We start from the raw sequence: 20,657 nt of genomic DNA on the forward strand, positions 1-20,657 counted from the left end.
CATTTCCAACCCATCCACATGTCCCTAAAATGTTGCTTACAAGAAACAAGCCTAAAACAAAGGGGATGTATCCCTAGGGTGCATAGTAGTGTACAATAGCCGAAGGATTTAATGTCCTGTTGGCCAATTTGTGCTCATTTATGCTTCAACTGTGCTTTCAACTTTAAGTGTTGCATGGCTGGTTCAAAATTCAAATGAAAATCAGTTGGTTCTAACACACAAATCTTATCGGAAAGATGAAATTAATTCAACATCTAAAAGTGTTAAAAGTCAATGAAAGACAAACCTTACCGGTTTAGATTTATAAAAGAAACTTTTTTAGATGAATGATTGTCTTAACCATAGTTTTAAAACTTGGACTTGGACTCAACTTGAGAGCCCTAAATTTTGACTCAGACTCAAGACTTGGCAAAAACTTGACAAAAAAAACCTCATTATATTATGCAAAAAAGAAATCAATGCATTTTGACAACATAAAAGTCTAATTTAACTATCAATTTGTCACGATTCAGACATTACACATGTCATATGATCCTCAAACTCTCAAAATTTGAAATTCTAGTCTCTATGTCTATTATTTTCAAGCACCAGAAGAGTTTGAGCTTAGGGCTCGGGAGTCTTGGAGCAAGACTTGGAAGAGTACTCTTCAAGACTAGGCCAAACTTAGTGCCAGAGTTTGGTTGATTTGGCTCAACTAGTTCAGAGATTTGATAGTTTGGTGAGTCTTGTAGAGTACTCTTAGAGTCTTCAAACTATGGTTGTAATTTTGATTGCCATGGCACTAGTGAAAACATCCACCTCTTTTCCTCTTTTGGATTTTTCCTTTAATCTCTACGTAAGATACTGCTCTCTGTTGCAAATCTAGTGACCATTGGCCAAAAAATCTCTTCCTTTCTTGTGTATTGACCCCTCAAGTTCATGGTCTAAGTGTTATTGTAGATGTATTTGGGTATGTTCCATGACATTTCTAGGATGGGGACGATAGGAAGATAGGGGATGCGTTTCGGGGATGATAGTTTCAAAGAGAGAGAGAGAGAGAGAGAGAGAGAGAGAGAGAGAGAGAGAGAGAGAGAGAGAGAGAGAGAGAGAGAGAGAGAGAGAGAGAGAGAGCATCATTTAGGCACTTTTGCTCTGACCACAAACTTAGTAGTATAACATCAGCAATATAACATGACAATATTAAAATAATGTTGGATGATGATGTTTGCAAAAGCTTGCATACCAACAACGTTCCAAAAATTGTTCGTTTGTTTGTATTTCATGCCCTTTTTGGGGGACGACGGGGGAACAACTATACACACACGCACATGGAGCTTGACAAATGCACCTTTAATCTCTTTTGCAATTGACAATTGTTGATGCGAAAGGTGTATTTTACCTAGCAAGTTCATCACCTAGGACCTAATTACATATGTTACTTAAGTTTACTTAGGTTACACACATTAGGAAATTTTTTTAAAGTCTTAGTTGTCATATGATCTTATCTTATCACATTTACCTTTTGTTTCATTGGTTATCATGTTAGTTGTCTCAAGTCATAAGATTAAGACACATGTCATAATCTTTTGCAATTTGATGATCACCTTGGCCTATATAACCAAGGGATCCCCTTTGTAATTTCTTATTCATTGCATTGTAATCTATCATCTGCATCTTTGATAGAATAGCAATATTCTTTCATTGCTGATCTCTCTTGTGTTTTCATGAAGTGCCTAGATCTTGGGTGGCTATAAACTTCAACCAATCTTGCATATGGTATAGAGCATTCTATACCAACTCTTACATGTTATTAAAGCTTGTGCAATTGCTTTTTGTTAGTCTTATTTGAGAGATCTAGGTTGCAAATCTTGGTGGATCTGGAAAAGTTGAGTATGCTCTTCTCTTACATCCAATTATGATTTGGAGAATTAGGAAGATATGATAGAAATAGCGGATTTGGGGGTTTCCTCATTGTGGCTTTGTATTGTAGGTAACTAGAGCTTGGTGGTGCAAATCTGAGCTCACTATTGTGTTTAAAGGATTCAAGAATGTCAGTTTTGCATCCATTTCTTTCAAATCGAACATTGGAGGCTAGATCTTGGGTTTGAAGTTGGGAGATGGTTACCAAATCTAGAAGGTACTTGCCATTTTGGAGCATTTTATGTCAAAACTTAACACTTTCAAAATGCCCAAAAACCCCAAGGTCGACTATCAAATCGTCAAAATCAGGACAGGCCACCTAAAGCAAAGGAACAATTTCGCACATCTTCATTATTCGTATAGTTGTAAAGCCATCATGATTGTAGGCTTAAGTGAAAAAACAAAAGTTCGAGTAAAATATTTTATTCATTAATTTTAAATAAAATTATCAAAAATAATATATATGTTTTTCTGCTTATACGGGCTTGTGCAAGCACGTGTAGATCTGCGCAACACTGTACCAGACTAGATGAATTGTGCCATGTGGCATAATTTAATTCGCCTAGGGACCTATCTTTTTTGTTGACCCCACCATGCTAGCAACCTCATGCCAAACCGACAAGAAGAATACTCTACTTCTGGAGTTAGCAATTTGTGAGTAGGGTCAAATTTTTTTTTGCCTCCCTCTCCATTTGCATTTTAGTTTCAGATGGTCAACTTCAAAAAACCATAACTCAGTCATCTGACCTCCTTTTTGTTAGCAATTTGTTTTTTCTAAAATTTATTTGGGGTAAATTTTGTGCTTTTTGCAATGGTGCAATTGGATTTTTTATTTTGATGCTTGGTTTTCTAGAAATTGCAGATTCTCACAGACGTTGAGCAGTTCTTGTTTTGGGAACTTTGGGGATTTTTTTGTACTTTGTAGTGGTGCGATCAGATTGTTCACATTCTGTATAAAAATTGTACTTTGAACTTGTAGCCAAATTTGGCTTTTGTATGTGCCAAGATCAAGTATAGTTGCTATTTTTTGGCATCTAGCACTTGTAAATGCATTGAGCATAAAGTGCTAAATATTTTGTTGGGGGGGGGGATCTTGTGGTGGTTAATTGCATTCTTTGTGCTTGTTGTGTGTTCATGCAATGGGGGAATCTCGAATTGAACTCCTAAATCTATTTAATTATGCATCATGGAGAAAGTATGGAACAATCTCATGGGAAAGGGTTATCATGGCCATCTAAATGAAACAATTTCTCAACCTACACCTAAGGAGGCTTGGGTGGCTTTTGAGAAATTGTATGGTTAAGCTAATAAAATTAGGGGATATCAGATTGACAATGATTTAATGAATCTTGATCCAAAAAATTTTGACCACATTCAAGAGTGCATCTCCAAAATCAAGCAATTAAGAACACAACTAAAGGATTACAATATTGAAAAGGAAGATTTTCAATTGATTCTTAATGTGTTATCCAAGCTTGAACCTGAGTATTCAATGTTTGTTTTTGGCGTTCATACCAATCTGTTTTCTATGGGAGAATCATATGTTGATCCTAAGTTTGACGCCTTTTCAAATCTATTAATCCAAGAGGAAGCAAAGTTAATTCACATGGGCCTAATCAAGTCTTCTAAGCCACAAGCATTGGGGGCAAACGATCCAAAGGTACAAGAATCTTGATAAGAAGCAAAAGAAGAAAAAGAACAAGCTAAACAAAGAATCTGAATTCTTTCCCTCTCAAGGGGAATCATCTAAGTAGTCTAAATGTGCATATCCCAAGAAATTAGGGCATGATGAAGAACAAGGTTATTCAAAACAAATTGATGAGTTGAAGCATCTTCTTAATAAGAATCAAATCAGCTTTCCTTTATCAAGGCGTTCATTTCTTCTTCTTCATCAAAGGCAGAGAGACATAAGGGGCAAGCACTTGTTGCAGTTGCAGATTTTTAGTCAAATAGATGGATGCTTGATTTTGAAGCCTCACATCATATGGCTTCATCACAGAGTATTTCTCTTCATTTGAACCTTGTTCATCACCACACATCTTGATGCTTAGCAATTCATATATGTGTGTTTGTGAGAAGGGATCTATTGACATGGATGACAAAGCATTCAATGATCTTCTTTGTGTGCCTTCATTGTCAACTAATATCCTTTCTATCTATCAGATCACTTATGGTGGAGCAAGAAAGAATGTTTACACAGAATTTGTCATAATCCAAGATTTGCATGGTAGAGATATTGTTGCAATTGGGGAGGTTGATCACCAATCTCAGGTCTACACCTCACATTTTGCTCCTATTGTTCCTTCAGCTAATGTACACACTATATCATCTAGTCTGGATACATTTGAGGAGATTCAATTTGGTCATTTGAATCTTGGAGTGCTCTCATCTTATGAGGTTTCTTGAGACACGTGCTGATATTGCATCTCCTTCATCTACTATTGCATCTGATGACACTTGTGTTGCTGCAATATTGGCTTCTTGAGATTTAGTGTAGTAGGACTGTCATAAGTCTTATAGAGATGGCTACATGGGATGGTCACTTGACATTCATTGGAGGCTCATTTGTAGAGTCCTACATTTCAAATTTGGGAGATGCCATTGATTACATTCATCTTCTCTTTGATGGAGATGATCCTTCTTCAATTGTTGTGAGGGAACACTTTGATCCTCTTGTTCATTCTCTACATGATCATTCCTCACAGTTTGACATGAGTGTGGATACTTTTGAACAACATCTGGAGGTCTTTTTTGTCTTCAGATGAGATATCTTTGTCTTTGGATGATGTTCTACACTTGTTTCTAGGAGATTCTGAATTGTCATCTTCATTAGTGTGGCCTAGAATGCCTGATTGGATGGTGGTAACTTTCAGCATCGACATAGGGACACTTGAGCACTAAGTCACAAGGTTCGAATTCGAATTCGAATTCGACAGCCATGAAATTCGGATGAAATTCGACAAGGGAAAAATTCGAAAAAAAATTCAGATAAAATTCGCCTTCTATAATTTTGTTTATTTTTAAATATATGTATACTTCTAATAAATTATCAGAATAGCGACCCTTGTTGGAGAAAATCTGAGGGCGACCCAGCAGTTGCAGACACCCATGACCCAATAGATACAAAACATATACAAAGAATACCCACGACTAGCTGAGTTGTGTTTAGAGGCGGATAGCAGTGCTTTATAGAGGAAATTCGATTAAATTTGATTTTTTTTATAGTTTGAAATTCGATTAAATTCGAACCTCATCCATGAAAATCGCTGTATCCTGTGACTTAGCTTGAGCATACTTTAGAGACATCACGTTTCATCTGTCTTCCCTCATCTTCCTTTTAGGAATAGGAAGACATCTGACATACCATCTTAGTTTTGTTTCTTCCTAAGGGGAGGAACGTTGCTCAGCGAGATTGGATTATCTTCAACATTCAGTGTTGAGCATTTGTTAATTTTAGCACTTTCAGATTAATCTAAACTCAGAAAATCAGAATTTAATTACCAACTAAATTGATTAAATGAAGGGTTTGTAGTTTTCCAGATTTAAGCATAACAAAGAAGGGAACAAAATAAGAACAAGACATGGTTACCCTGGGAAAACCTCCTAGGAGGAAAAACCCAGCCAGAAAAGATCCTCAGATCTGATTATGAATTATGTTCATATGAGGGTTACAACACTTATCTCAAGTACTTGAAGGTGTTTGTACTTAGGACTGATAATGTCTTCCACAAAACTGCACTTTCACAAGCATCAAGTAGTCACATCTGCACCTTTAACCCTTCCAACAGCAATCAGGTCCAAACCCTAGGTTGGTAATGTATGAAGTCTGCTCTTTTATGGACTGCAACTTCAGTTTGCTCTCCTCCAACATCAGTTCGCTCTTCACATGAATGAATTTCACACTTTTACTTGCAGAAGTAGATCGCTGACATAACTGAGGTATTTCGCTATAATGGCAGATATAATATTCCTCCTTTATTCGCAATGGCAGACATATATTTCGCATGGAATAGATGAATAATCAAATGTGTGTGATTGAGGTGGGAAGCATCTTTATTTATATGGTGCATTGTTCATATATGTCAGCTTATACGTGAGTCGGCTTTATCCTTTAATTTACATTGTTTTCCTTTAATCCGAAATGCATTGATTATGGGGTTGGACCTTTGCATGTGGCGTGGAGTAGCGTGGGGGTTCTTAAGCATGTGCTGTGAAGTATAGGGCCCAGCCCTACACGCTAGAGGAGGGACCAGACCCTTAGGCGGATTCCAATGTTGCCTAAGGCAATTGGAATCCGCCATCCCTAATTACAACCAACAGCATTTACCATCATTGTAAGAGACTTTACATTTTGGGAGGGAGGGGGGAGGGGGGAGGGGTGGGGGGTGTGGTGTGGTGTGGGAGTTGCATAGTCTCTCTTCTCTCATATGGGGGGACTTTTTCCTCGCATGGGGTTTTCTCTCCATCTCATTGTTCATTGAAAAAAGCATTTTGTTTTCATCTCTCTTTTGGGAGGAGTTTGGTCCCACTAGGTTTTCTCCTCTTCTCTATTTGTGAGATATTGCATTGCATTGCATTTGTACATGGCTACCTAACATGGCCTAGTAGCTGTATCTTTGCATTTATGTACGTTCTCCCTAAGTTGCACTTAAGGGGGGATTTTTTACCTATCAAGTTCATTATTGAGGTCCTAATCACACGTTACTTAAGTTTACTTAGGGTACACACATATGTTTTAGGAATCTTTCTAGAAGTCTTAGTTGTCATGTGTATCTCATGTTATTGCATTTACTTTTTGTTTCGTAGGATATTATTTTTTGTTATCTCAAGTCATAAGATTAAGACATGTCATAATCTTATGCAATCCTATGTTCACCTTGGCCTATATAACCAAAGGGCCCCCTTTGTAATCTCATTCATTCCATTGTAATCTATATTTGTATCCTTGATAGAATAGCATTATTCTTTAATTGTTGATCTCTCTTGTGCTTTCATTAAGTGCCTAGATTTGAGCATTCTATAGCAACTCTTACAGCAATAATAACTTACAATAATACAATATCAATAATTTTGAAGTTTGATGTTTTTTTGAACAATGAAATAATGAATCTTTATCATGATATATTTATGGCTCTTATACTATAGTTGTTGCTGTCACTTCTGTCTTGATTAATTTAATTTCTGTTATACTATTGTCATGGTATATTTATTGCTGCTGTTATAATGCTGCCATGATATATTTAACAATCCTTTTTTTAATGCTATGAATGAATTATTTATAAACATTATTAAAAATTGCTTTTTAACAAGAGACACTTGGCCACCCCGGGACAGTCAAGGGATGTTTATGATGTTCCCAACTGCGTTAAGGATGACCATGAATCTGAATCATGATATATTTATTGCTATTATAGTCACTTCTCACAATAACTTAATTTCTGTTATACTTCTGTTATAGTGCTGTCATGATATTTATTGCTGCTGTTATAATGTTGTCATGATATATTTAACAGTCATTTTTAATGTTAGAATGATTTTTTTAAAACATTATTAAAAATTTCTTTTCAACATGAGACACTTGGCCATCCCTGGGATGGTCTAGTTACGTCCCTAGCTGCCTCAAGGATAGCCAAACGTCCCCAATGTGTTTCCTGCTGTCCCCGATTTTAGGGATATGATCTGAGACACTTCCACATTTTCTTAGTTTTGGTGGAGACAGTCAGGGAACGATGTCCTGCCATTGCTGAAACACTTTAGGGGACAGGGATGGGGAGGGGGGTTTGAAGGGTGGGGACGTGTTTCTGTGTAACAGAGGTATTTGGTTATCTTCTCTGCATTCTTCTTTAACAAGTCAATAAAACGTATATTACCTGTAGTCCTAAACTATATGGTTTTTCATGTGTAAGTCTTCTTGCAGCTACATAATTTGCAGTATTGTCTATAACTAGCTGGGCAACATATTTGATAACCCACCTCCTTCGATAGCTATAACATCCAAATTTAGCATTGTTAGTTTGAGCTAAGTGCAACCAAGTCCTTAGGAAAATTTATACCCCGCATAGAAAGCAACAAGAAAAGTGAAGGGCGTCTGAATTTTCACATTAGTCAATCCATCAAATATCATGTTGCAGCCCCTCTTTTCCCACATTGCCTTCTATCATCATTTCTCAGTCCATTGAACATTGAGCCCCTAATTTCATCAATAGGTGCTTTGAAACCTGTAATGGAGCTAAGAATTCCATGAAAAGTTTGATATTATTTAATTCAACAACCAACGCCAAAAATTCAAAGCTGGAAAGAGAGCAAGTTTTCAATAGTAAGTCTAGAAAGAACAAATATTTAGAATTTTTTTTTTGTTGCCTTACACTCATCCAAAATCCATCTGATGCATTCAAGAGGGATAATGGAGAGTAGAATTGGCAACAAAAATGATTTTTTTTACATATTAGCTTGAGTTGGGCTGTTAAGGTTCCTAGGATTGCTAGTAGAGAATGAAGATGGAGTTGCCAAAGGATATTTATTGTGTCTATAGATATAGAAATTTTTTCCTTCTGCCAAGAAAAAGAAATGTAATTAAAACAATCACCTTTTTGCTTTTTAATATTTGACCCAATTATCCTAGGCATTTAAGATTCAACTATGTGTTAAATAATGCCATTGAAAAATAGCAGTAGAGAATTCATTGCTAAAGTGAAATATTTTGGACCTTAAATATCTACAAAACTGATATTTATCAAGTCAACAGTTGAGATATTAAGTAAACTTGTTAATTTTGTGAAAGTAAAAAATCCACAAGCAATTGAATTTTGGGTGTCATTTAAGCCTTAAGGTAAGTAGAAGTCCAGCTGTCAAGGATTCTTTTTTAAGTGTTTTTAAAAAATATATCGTATAGTGGGACTCATATTCATGTTTGTCTTGCATGCAACATTGTGTAATTTTGTGGAAGTAATGTGTTATCACATTTCTGAGTTGTGCAGTTACCAATCTACATTAAAGCAACTTTTCCAAGAAAATGAGAATGGAGGTCAGTCAAATTCTCAGTTAGCAGCTGCAACAATGCGAATAATGTCTGCACTTCAGACCAATCTTGATGGGAAATCAAAGCAGTATAAGGATCCTGCACTGACACAATTGTTTCTTATGAATAATATCCACTATATGGTTAGATCTGTAAGAAGGTGAGTGGATATCAAATCCCTGAAAAGGATAATAAAATGCTTTATTGAATGAGTCTGTTTAATGCATTTTGTTGCAATTTACTGTCTTTGAAATGCTTTGTTCTGTGAAAGCACTTTAAGTTTGTTTTCCTCTATTATAAAGGTCAGAAGCAAAGGATTTGCTGGGTGATGACTGGGTACAGAGACACCGTCGAATAGTACAGCAGCATGCCAACCAATATAGAAGAATTGCTTGGGGAAAGGTAAATTTCTGTGAATCAGGGCAGAAATTTCATATGATTTTTGTACAGCATTAGCCTTTGCACAATTCATTATTTATAAAAAATCAATAAAAAATCACAGTAAAAGTAAGTAAAGCAATGAATAGATTGAAGATGTGGTGGAATTTCAAATTTTTACAACTTTGGAATGCAGTTGGATTAGATTGTTAACTAAATAAATTATAAATATCAGAGTAGTTGGATACACCTCTGCCCCTCCCTGGGTGCGCGTATCCATATCCAATACAATGCTGATACATGTTGGATACCGTACACACATTTTCCCAAAAAGCCTTAATTTTCCAACCATGTTGAATACCGTGTGATTTGTTTTTTTTAAAAATTTAATGGTAAATCTTCCTAAACTCAATTAAAAAAAACTTCGATCAAGCATTTTTTTTTTTGTTATAAACAAAACTTACACCAAATGAGGAAGAAAAATAAAATGCTTTTCCATTTCAGTGACCCATTTTTTTGGGTTATCTTCCAATGCAACTGTACATGCATATTGTAAATTGTTAAATCAACTTATAATTATGTATGTAGAAATTATGTGTGTATGTTGCTTTTAAAGTAACTAAAATTTCCTTTAATAACTTACAAAATTGTGTTAAATTATATGTGTATGGGCTTTTCTATGAATGTCATATCCAGCTGTATCCATATTGGGAGTCTTAAAAAAATGTTTGTATCCATATCTGATAATGTATCTGTATTCATGTCCATGTAACTTTGATAAATATGTATAGAAACCTGCAAGGTGGAACAAATTCAGATAAAAGTAGACATGAATAGGAGCATTTGATTAAATATTTTTTTTTGAATCAGGTTTCAGTATTCAAGTATTCTTTTTTAAAAGAGACGTGAGGTGATCTTAGGACATTTGGATTTTGTTGAAACATCTCGGGAACTGGATGGAGTCAATTGGATAAGCCATTGCTCTATGCATTTGCATTTTCCTAGACTCTTAGACATATATTAATATTTAAGATCCACCAACTATGCATGGAACATGTTATTTTGAATCTGTTCAACATTGTAGGATGGTGTGAATAAATATGGTGTAGCTTTGTTTTAAAGTTTTTCAATCCTTTTCTCAATTTCTATTGTGTAAAATAGTGCATTGATTTTTAGGAAGAAAGGCATCTTATATTACTTCAAAGAACAACTAATTATACCAGCTAAAAGAAAAGGAACACAAAAAAGGTCTCTACATCTTACCTTAGTCATATTACATGTTGTGTCTTATGCAGTTGTTTTCTACTGTGTTTTAATAATTTCTTTGTTAATGTAATATTGTACCATGCTCCCATCAAATTTCACATACATTTGAGTCAAGTCTTTTAGCCATTGAAAATATAATTTGTGCTTGTGGTTTGTCATATTAATTGTTTCAAAAGATGCCATAGACAATGATTATACTACTAATAAAAATTTATAATAACAATGAATCAGTCAATTTTGCATATCAAACTTGAAAGAGCTAAAAATTCTAGATGTTATTTGGGTGTCTTTGTGGGTTAGAGCTTTAGATAGATTTGGAGAGATGTAACTAAAAAGCGGCATTAGAGGGAAGCTATTTTTGACTTTCAAATGTCATAATTCATGTCACTTTTGCATGCTCATAAATGATTTGTTCATCCAAAATGTCATACAGAATGTTTGGAAACTTATCAAAACTACATTGAATGCTGTTCTTCTTTTAGTCAAAAAAATAACAGCATTCCATGGGGTTGTGTGGAAAAATTGTTGTCTCTTGAGATGGATGTTTTTGAGATGCTGGGATGACAGAGAAACAACCCTCTGCCGTGTCACTTTCGCCACCACTAGGTAGGAGATGTCCCCAGGATGTGTCCTTCAAAAAGGGGACATTTCCTAGGTGCCCCTCTTGATGGGGATCTTGAGGGGATGTTGGGATGTCCCCAAGACCCTTAGGAAACTCAGCCATGTCCCTTGAACATCCTGGATACCTGAGCCATTCCTCACATTTGGCATTCAATTGTTTTTCAAACATGCATTTTTAAAAATTTTGGGCCAACAACCCTAACCCTCAAATTAATGGGCCCTATTTACACCCTTAACACTCAAAAAGCTATAAAAACAGCACAGCCCCTATCATTTAGATTAGTCAGATTCTTTAGCTTCATTGTTAGTTCTCTGAAGAATGAAAATTTCATTAGACACATTGAAATAGTTATGACTTGAAGAAAGCAAACTGATGAAATTATGAAAATGGCATGTAACATGAAGGCTCGTGTGGTGTTGAAGGTCCATAGACCCTTGCTAGCCGCAACCCCCTTGCCATCCCCAAATCAAGGTTCTTGGTCCCCCTAATACCAAAACATGCCCCCTTGTTTTGAGACTCAATGCAGCATAGAAACAACATGGTTTATATTCAGCAAAGAAGTTATATCTAATACACAACCTATCAGTGAAACCAAAACAAGGACAAAGCAACAAAGGCTATCACTAAGGAACAAGATTTCGACATTACTATATTGCTGCACTTGTGCTTACCAAATCTAGCAAAGCGGATAGAAAGCTGCCCCAATGCAAATTCTATGTCATTGACAGTATTCACAAATAAGATGTCATTCCATAAATATATTAGCTTTAAAAGATAAGATAGCAACCATATGACAATTTTTGTATGAGCAACCTTTAAACATTTTGTCTCGGAAGACTTATGTCCTGCTTAGAAAATCAAAAAACCTATGTTGACAGTTCTGGCTTGTGGATTTGACAATTTTTTGGGGGGTTTGGGTTCATCCATACGAAAGCCATGCAAACTTTTTACATATACATATTTATTGCAACAGTTCTAATTTCCAATTAAATAATATATAATTTAGGATTGTAATAAAAATATTATAACTATTAAAACTAATAAAATAATAGTTCGAACCTTGTAGGAGAATTTCATTTTTGACTCCACTTAGAGCTTGTTTACCTTTTTGATTGATTGCTTCAATTCCATTACTTTTGTGGATCCAGTTCTAGCAATCATTGATCCAGTCGAATTTGAGGTTTAGTGAAAGGGAGGAAGAGTGAGTTCCACGACGAGATAGACATTATGATGTTTGTGTTGAATTAGTCGAGGTTTTTGTTGCTTGTAATCATTATCTTGTTCAAGAGTTAGACCATGATGGTTGAGATGGAGATTCAGAAGCAGATCCGATTCTTTTGTATCCTGTAGTCAAATATTGAAACCTGACCTAACTTTGGAAGCAATGTAGGGGCCCACTTAGTGAATCGATTGGTCTTGCAAATGAATAGGACCTATGGAGTCATACCCTTGTAAACAATCCAATCCAATGCCAACCAATACTGTATTAGTAGTAAACCTCTACGGGTCCCTGCCGCATTGAATCAGATCTTGAATTTGGTTCAAATCGGACCTGGATCCAGCAGCTTGGAGTACTGTTCTAGTAACATAGGAAAAAACCTCAGATCTAAGTTTGATTCATTCCTAGTCTGGTTAGGATGGGTGTGGGCATGCTTTTTTCTCTTCTATTTTTATTTTTCCTTTTTCGAGATCAGCCACTCTATAAAAAATTGTTTGTCTGTATTTCTCACACAATACCACACTGTACCAGACCATGGCCAATGCATCTTTAATCTCTTTTGCAACTGATATTAATAACTGACTCTAATACTATATTGAAAATTTTGAAGTTTTGTGACTTTGAATAAGTTTGAACAATGAAATCGGAAATTCAAATTATTGCTGTTAGTGTTAATTGTTATATAACTTATATCATTAGCTATGAATCCGAATCATGATTTACTTTTTGCTGCTATAGAACTGTTGCTGTTGTCATGATTGCTTTTATTGCTGTTACACTGTCATAATATATTTATTGCTGCTGTTATAATGCTGTCCTGTTGTACTGCTATCACATTTTATTTAGCAGCCCTTTTTAATGTCATGAATGATTTTTCTCTCTAAAACATTATAAAAACTTGTTTTGTTGTTGGGAAATCCACAAACACCTCTGGTGTTCTGAAGATTTCCGGGGGTCTTCCTGCTGTGCCTGAAACATTTGGGGATGGCCGTTTGAGGGGCAGGGACACGTCTGCATGGAACACAATTAAAACATTAATGTACCACCATCCCTTATGGTCTCTAAAAAATGGCCTCCTAGCACTACTGTCCCTGGAACATGTTCTGACATTTCTTGTCATCCCTGTCCTGGAAATGCTGTGGGACAGAGATTTGTCACCATGCATGTGGGTGACTGCAGGATTGAAGGGATGCTTACCACCTCTAATCGCCAAAGTAAGCTGAAAGAAAGAGGTAACCAAGGAACCCTGCAAATTCTGATGCCTGGAGATGGCCACTTCTTGGAGATAATAAGCCGAGCATCTCTGATTATGAAAGTGGAAAAATGTAGCAGGTAATCTGGATGAAAATGTTTACAAGCAATAATGACTCCTACAAATCTTGTAGTAGATGGGACCCCTGAAAGAAAAGCTTCTCAACCATCTCCATTTCCTAAAAGGAACAAACACTACATCTATATCAGTGGAGAATGTAATAATGAGTCTCAACTCACAACTGATGAGATGTCAGCTGAAAAAGAAAACTCTAAGATCATGCGTCCAATGGTGCCAAAAATTATAAGGGTGGATGATAGTGCAATTGCTAGTCTTAAAATATTTATCAAAAGGAATGCCATCATAGAGCCAAGAGGCTTTAGGGGTAAATTCCAAGCGGCCTTGATATTCTTGTGTTGTATGCACTCCCTGACTCCTTTTTCACCTAATGAAGAAGGTTTCAGCTGTATGTTATAAACTGTTAGAAGTATCTCTTAAGTATAACATACCACTACACTCAAGAAAATGTTTCAACTTTAAACTGCTGGAAACCTAAAGTACCATCTCACAGTCTTAAATTATAAATTGTCATCAACAAGCTGCATAGCATAAGAGAGCTTAATCTATATCAGAGAGCTAATACACTGTCAAGGAATAAACATTGCTGCAACTTATAATGGAAATTAAATGTCACCTATAGGTGCCATCCTTGTAGGCACGCATATGGTACCAAGTTCAAATCACAATAAAAAAAATTAAAAAATTAAATGTCACCATTGAGATTCCCAACAAATCCTGATTAACAAGAGTGCAAGTTTTGCTGCAATAACTCGTTTTTAAGGACATTATCTGTTGCTAAAAACAAATGTTTACAAAAGGCCATTATCTGTCACTGAAAAGCAATGTTAGGCATGAGACATTACCTTTTTGGCCAATGAAATACTATCAATTAAAGCAACTAACAAAATACATACGTGGACAAGTCAAAGAACCTCCACTTTGGTTTATCTATTCGATTGTATGGATGCTTGCAGGAGATGCAAAAGTTGGTCAAAATATCAGAATGTAATAGTAGGCCAGTGATGTCCAACTGTTGAGATCCAGGCTAATCTGTATCTGCCACTGAAGATCATATATATGTGCAGTAAAAGGAAGATAAATGCCCATCTTACTATCCGAGATAGTCTCCATTGAGGATATTAAACAATAAATTTTCTAATTAGGGCCCTTGGGATTATAATTTTGAATCAACATCCTCCTCTTGCTAGCCATCTCTTGTTACCACCTGCTATGAAGAGAGAATCTCACAAGGGTTTGAATACGAGGGGTGCTGTCCTTGAAACTTCCAACTTGGCCTTGGTTACTGGTAATTGCTATTGAAACAACTATAAACTTCAATAATCGTAGACAATCTTGGTCTTGATTACTGGTAATTACTATCCAAACAACAATTAACTTCAATATTCTTTTACAATCATGGTCTTTTTTGGAAGTAGATTTGATATCCAAAATCCAAACTATGAATTTGTTTTATGTTTTGAATAAATCAACAAATTTCTATTAAATGTTAAGAATCAGATTGCTAATGTTCGCTAATTGAGATTTTTGCAGATTTTGCAAGCCCTTACTGTGCAAGGCTTGACTTCTTCTGGTAGTGGTGGACCTGGACCAGCTGATGGCAGCACTAGCAGTGGTGTTTCCAGAGCTCTATTGAAGGAAAGGTTAGTTACCAGTTTTGTTGGTCTTTCAAGGTGAATTATTTCAATGTTCTTTAGTACATTGGATGTCACAAATATTTCATGTTAAAGATTATGTCAGTTCTTTTCATGGACGCAAATTCCTAAGGTGATCAGATTCCATACGCTTGATAATTTGCATTTTATTGGATTGTACAGGATTATTTTTTTTCTTTTACTTTTAACAGAAAGTCTTATTAAGAAAGAATGAATAGGGATTCTGGATAAGTTCAAGAGGACCAGACAATGGGTCCAGCATAATTTTGTCTGATTGAGGTGTTGAAGTGTCTCTTGTTTTGTAATGTGGGATGATATAACATGAATTGCCTTTTGTTGCAATTTATACAGGTTCAGAGCCTTTAATGTACAATTTGAAGAGCTTCACCAACGGCAAATACAATGGACTGTTCCTGACAATGAGTTGCGTGAGTCCCTACGTTTAGCAGTGGCTGAAATTATCTTACCAGCTTATCGTTCATTTATCAAGCGTTTTGGGTATGTTGCTTTGTGTTTGTAGCTAAGTCTGTTAATCAAAATAGTTTTTGGTTTGGCTTTGAATTTGAGAATTCGGAAAGTATATTGTTATATACATTTAGATTAGCTAGATAGAAAAGCTTATGATTGTTCCCATCTCAAATTTGATTCAGGTCTTTGATAGACACTGGGAAAAATCCTCAGAAATACATAAAATACACTCCTGAGGACTTAGAGCGAATGCTAAGTGAATTATTTGAGGGAAAACCAAGGGCTGAACCAAGGCGATAGGTGGAACAGTTGTGAGTTTGTACATTTTTCAAATAAATTTTTCATGTAAATTAATGTGCGATTAGACAGAACTTGTGCTATTTTCGGAAGTTCGGGACCTGTGGTTGTAACACTAATTGATTATTTCGAGGTGAAGTTTCTTTCCTCTGCCGTTATAAATAAAATTAATTCAGAGAAGTTGATCGATTTACATCAAAACTTGAGCATCACTATATCTAATTGGATCGATATATTCTACCATGTCTTCAGGCATACAAGTTGATTGTATACGGGAAGATCAAATTTGTTGAGCTCTTATATTATTGATCTCTGAAATAAAATATTTTCTTCTAAAAGCTTTTCGTTAAAAATTTGGAGATCACAATCAGAACACTAAAAGTAAAAAATTAGAGCACCCTTCTCTTTTTAGGGCTTTTGCTTACAAAATCTGGAATTTGACTACAAATGCAACTTCTCCTGGTTGGATTAGTGCTTGTGGCTTGCCATTTATGTGACTTGATACATTAACTTGCAATAATTTAAAATATCAAATAGCGTTTGCAGAACAGTGTGAGCAAAAGAAAAAAAGCACCCAGAAAAATACTCTATAGAGGATTGCCAACAAATATAGCACGTACTTGTTGAAGAGTGAGGTTTGTTACAACAAATTGATATTTCTTACATAATTGTCGGGGAGCATTGAGTTACGTTTATAGAGCTTCGCAAGATTTAAAAGAATGATAACAATTTGTTGTTTAAATGAAGAATGATAATGAACCCAACCATATTAATACTAGACACAATCACATGACCTTTTTTTATAATTGTCTAAATAAATGCTAGAAGGTTTGAGAAATTAGACACCTATCATATGTAATGGCCATTTATAATTGCATTTCATTTTGGTAGATACTATTTTTATAAAAACTAATTACAATACTACATAGCTTAAAAGTGGTACCGATTACTTCTAATGTTTCCTATGGATCGGTTTTTGGAACAATTTGAAAGAGTTTGTTTTTTTCCCTTTCCCTTCTTATTAGCATCCAAGGTCGGAATGTGATTAGTAGTAGATTTCTGGAGGCATCTTACTCCTTGATCTTACTTCTAATGTTTCCTATGGATCGGCTTTTGGAACAATTTGAAAGAGTTTTTTTTTTTTCCTTTCCCTTCTTATTAGCATCCAAGGTCGGAATGTGATTAGTAGTAGATTTCTGGAGGCATCTTACTCCTTGATCTTTCAATGTTCTTAACTTGATGGCTTATCTTGAGTAAATGATCAATGAATGATAATTTGAGGACTTTTTTTTCCTCTTTCCCTTTTTATTAGCATCCAAGGTCGGAATGTGATTAGTAGTAGATTTCTGGAGGCATCTTACTCCTTGATCTTTCAATGTTCTTAACTTGATAACCTATCTTGAGTAAATTATCAAAGAATGATAATTTGAGGACCTTTTTTTCCCCTTTCCCTTCTTATTAGCATCCAAGGTCGGAATGTGATTAGTAGTAGATTTGTGGAGGCATCTTACTCCTTGATCTTTCAATGTTCTTAACTTGATGGCTTATCTTGAGTAAATGATCAATGAATGATAATTTGAGGACTTTTTTTTCCTCTTTCCCTTTTTATTAGCATCCAAGGTCGGAATGTGATTAGTAGTAGATTTCTGGAGGCATCTTACTCCTTGATCTTTCAATGTTCTTAACTTGATAACCTATCTTGAGTAAATTATCAATGAATGATAATTTGAGGACCTTTTTTCCCCCTTTCCCTTCTTATTAGCATCCAAGGTCGGAATGTGATTAGTAGTAGATTTCTGGAGGCATCTTACTCCTTGATCTTTCAATGTTCTTAACTTGATGGCTTATCTTGAGTAAATGATCAATGAATGATAATTTGAGGACTTTTTTTTCCTCTTTCCCTTTTTATTAGCATCCAAGGTCGGAATGTGATTAGTAGTAGATTTCTGGAAGCATCTTACTCCTTGATCTTTCAATGTTCTTAAGTTGATAACCTATCTTGAGTAAATTATCAATGAATGATAATTTGAGGACCTTTTTTTCCCCTTTCCCTTATTATTAGCATCCAAGGTTGGAATGTGATTAGTAGTAGATTTCTGGAGGCATCTTACTCCTTGATCTTTCAATGTTCTTAACTTGATGGCTTATCTTGAGTAAATTATCAAGCTATACAATTTTTTTATAAATGATAAGGGTCCTGTCTATTTATCATAGTATGACACTATTTTACCTAATAATTATTTATTAGTTTTATCTAGTAATTATTTAACATTGTAATTGTTTTACATTCATATACATATATTTTAAAATGAAATGGTTCATTTATGTAATTGTAATATTAAGAATGTTCTTAACTTATGGCTTATCTTGAGTAAATTATCAAGCTATACAATTTTTTTTTATAAATGACAGGGTCTTGTCTATTTATCATAGTATTTGTAATATTAAGAATGTTCTTAACTTGATGGCTTATCTTGAGTAAATTATCAAGCTATACAATTTTTTTATTATAAATGATAGGGTCTTGTCTATTTATCATAGTATGACACTATTTTACCTAATAATTATTTATTAGTTTTTATCTAGTAATTAATTTAACATTGTAATTGTTTTATATTCATATACATATATTTTAAAATGAAATGGTTTATTTATGTAATTTTAATATTAAGAATATTAATATTGAATTAATAAAGGAGGTCGTAAATTTATTTACGACTTATTTTAAGTTTTAAAAATCTATCATTTAATTTTATTAAAATAGTGGCAGTTCTTGATAATGATAATACTTGATAGATGCTTGATATGAGTGAAGGTCTAATTTATGTCTCACATAACACTTAATCAATGGTATGAGAGCATAAGACCTATATGCACATGGTTTGGTGAGGTAGAAGGATAAGAAAGGGTACATATGTATATAGTAAATAAATAATATATTAATTTAATAGTTCTATTTATTAAAGGTGGGAAAAGTAAATAAAATATTTGAATTTATTTAATTATAAGATTTTTTTTAAATTAATATTGGGTTAAAAGGGTAGAATTAGTTAAATAAAAACATTTAATTAATTATGGATAGAAAAAGTTAATGAAATAATTAAGAACTATTTAACTATTAGAGAAACGTTAGCCTAATTAAATGATTAGAGAAAAGTTAGCCTAATTAAATGATTAAAAATTATTTAATTAATTAAAGATATAAGAAAAATATTGGTGGATGACATGGCCAAAAAGTGCAGTGAAATTGAGATGTCTACAAGTAGTATTTTATAAGAACACATCTCTCATGAATAGTCATCTAAATAGTTATTGCATCTAGTTGATGTTTATGTGAATGAAGAATATGTAGAAGTTGATGATCAACCACAGGAGCTAAGATTCATCTGCAAGCAAAACGCCTATCACATAAAAAAGATCAAGCAAAGATTGTATGCTCTATAACAACCAAAAATATTTGTATTATTGCACAAAACAATATTGGAGATACAATTACAATGAATGAATTAATCCTTATAAAGGATGAATGAAACCGTAGGTACAAAACCCTAACGCTAAAATTAGGAGAACGAAAGCAATGCAAAATAGGAGGTAAATTATGCTCAACTATAGTTAGAAAAGCAAACTCTAGTTAACAAAAAAGCATCTAAGTTTAGTTTAAGTGAAAAAGCAATTAAAGGACTTAATTAATAGATAATTAGATAAATGTCCAAATTACTCCAAAAAATAAAGATTTCTTAGGTCACTAATTGTAGTACTATCACATACTAATATGTTTCCCCAACCAAGACTATTTAGTTTACTAAACTATTTGCAAAACCTTTGCTAAGTAGTGTGTCTTATAAACCATTCACTATAGGACTCCTTACCTTATTTGTGTTTATATGAGTTGCATTTTCACGATGTATCAAATAATGTGATAATTTTTGGGGGTTTCATAGTGTAGTTTCAAATCAATCTATATCAACTTATATTACAAAGCACTAACTTTTTGAGAGAATCCATTTTATTATCACTTTGGTTCTAGAATGCTTAACCACACAAATTTCCTCCATTGCTAGGGCTACTTAAGTTGCTACAACATTGTAAAACGTTTTTCAAGTATTTTGTCTTATCAATAATTTGTTAGAGAGCTTCCTAACTCATTTGTTTTCATAAAAGTGATGTTTCCTCAATATAAATAATGTGACAATATTCTCGTCAAATATATAGTTTTGATTCACAAGAACCTATCCATCTTTAGTATGAATGAAGCATTCATCACATCTTACATCTAGGTGATGCTCATTGTGGGTGAAGCACTAAATTACTAGTAGGTTACCCATCTGAGTTTTATTCCAGCTCAAACATGCTTAACCTTAGATTCTTGACCACAACCAAGTCCACTTAGGTTACAATTACATTTGTAAAATCTTGGGAAATATTGTACCTTATGAACCATTCATTATAAAGCTTTCCAATGCATTCATTTTTATATAAATGACATTTTGAAATAGCATATGAAA

At 34.4% G+C, this 20,657-nt stretch overlaps 1 protein-coding gene across 1 annotated transcript in view; it reads left to right on the top strand.

Moving 5' to 3' along the window:
• Window positions 1-16,490, top strand: part of LOC131065114 (exocyst complex component EXO70A1) — a 53,636-nt gene extending 37,146 nt beyond the window's left edge. Inside the window, exons 8-12 of the mRNA XM_057999527.2 lie at window positions 8,877-9,077; window positions 9,220-9,319; window positions 15,266-15,375; window positions 15,739-15,885; window positions 16,038-16,490. Coding sequence (XP_057855510.2) covers window positions 8,877-9,077; window positions 9,220-9,319; window positions 15,266-15,375; window positions 15,739-15,885; window positions 16,038-16,155 — 676 coding nt within the window. The 3' untranslated portion in view covers window positions 16,156-16,490. The remainder of the gene's footprint in view (window positions 1-8,876; window positions 9,078-9,219; window positions 9,320-15,265; window positions 15,376-15,738; window positions 15,886-16,037) is intronic.
• Window positions 16,491-20,657: the final 4,167 nt, after the last annotated feature.

Source organism: Cryptomeria japonica, chromosome 11 (genome assembly GCF_030272615.1).
Source record: "Cryptomeria japonica chromosome 11, Sugi_1.0, whole genome shotgun sequence".
Lineage (NCBI taxonomy): Eukaryota > Viridiplantae > Streptophyta > Pinopsida > Cupressales > Cupressaceae > Cryptomeria > Cryptomeria japonica.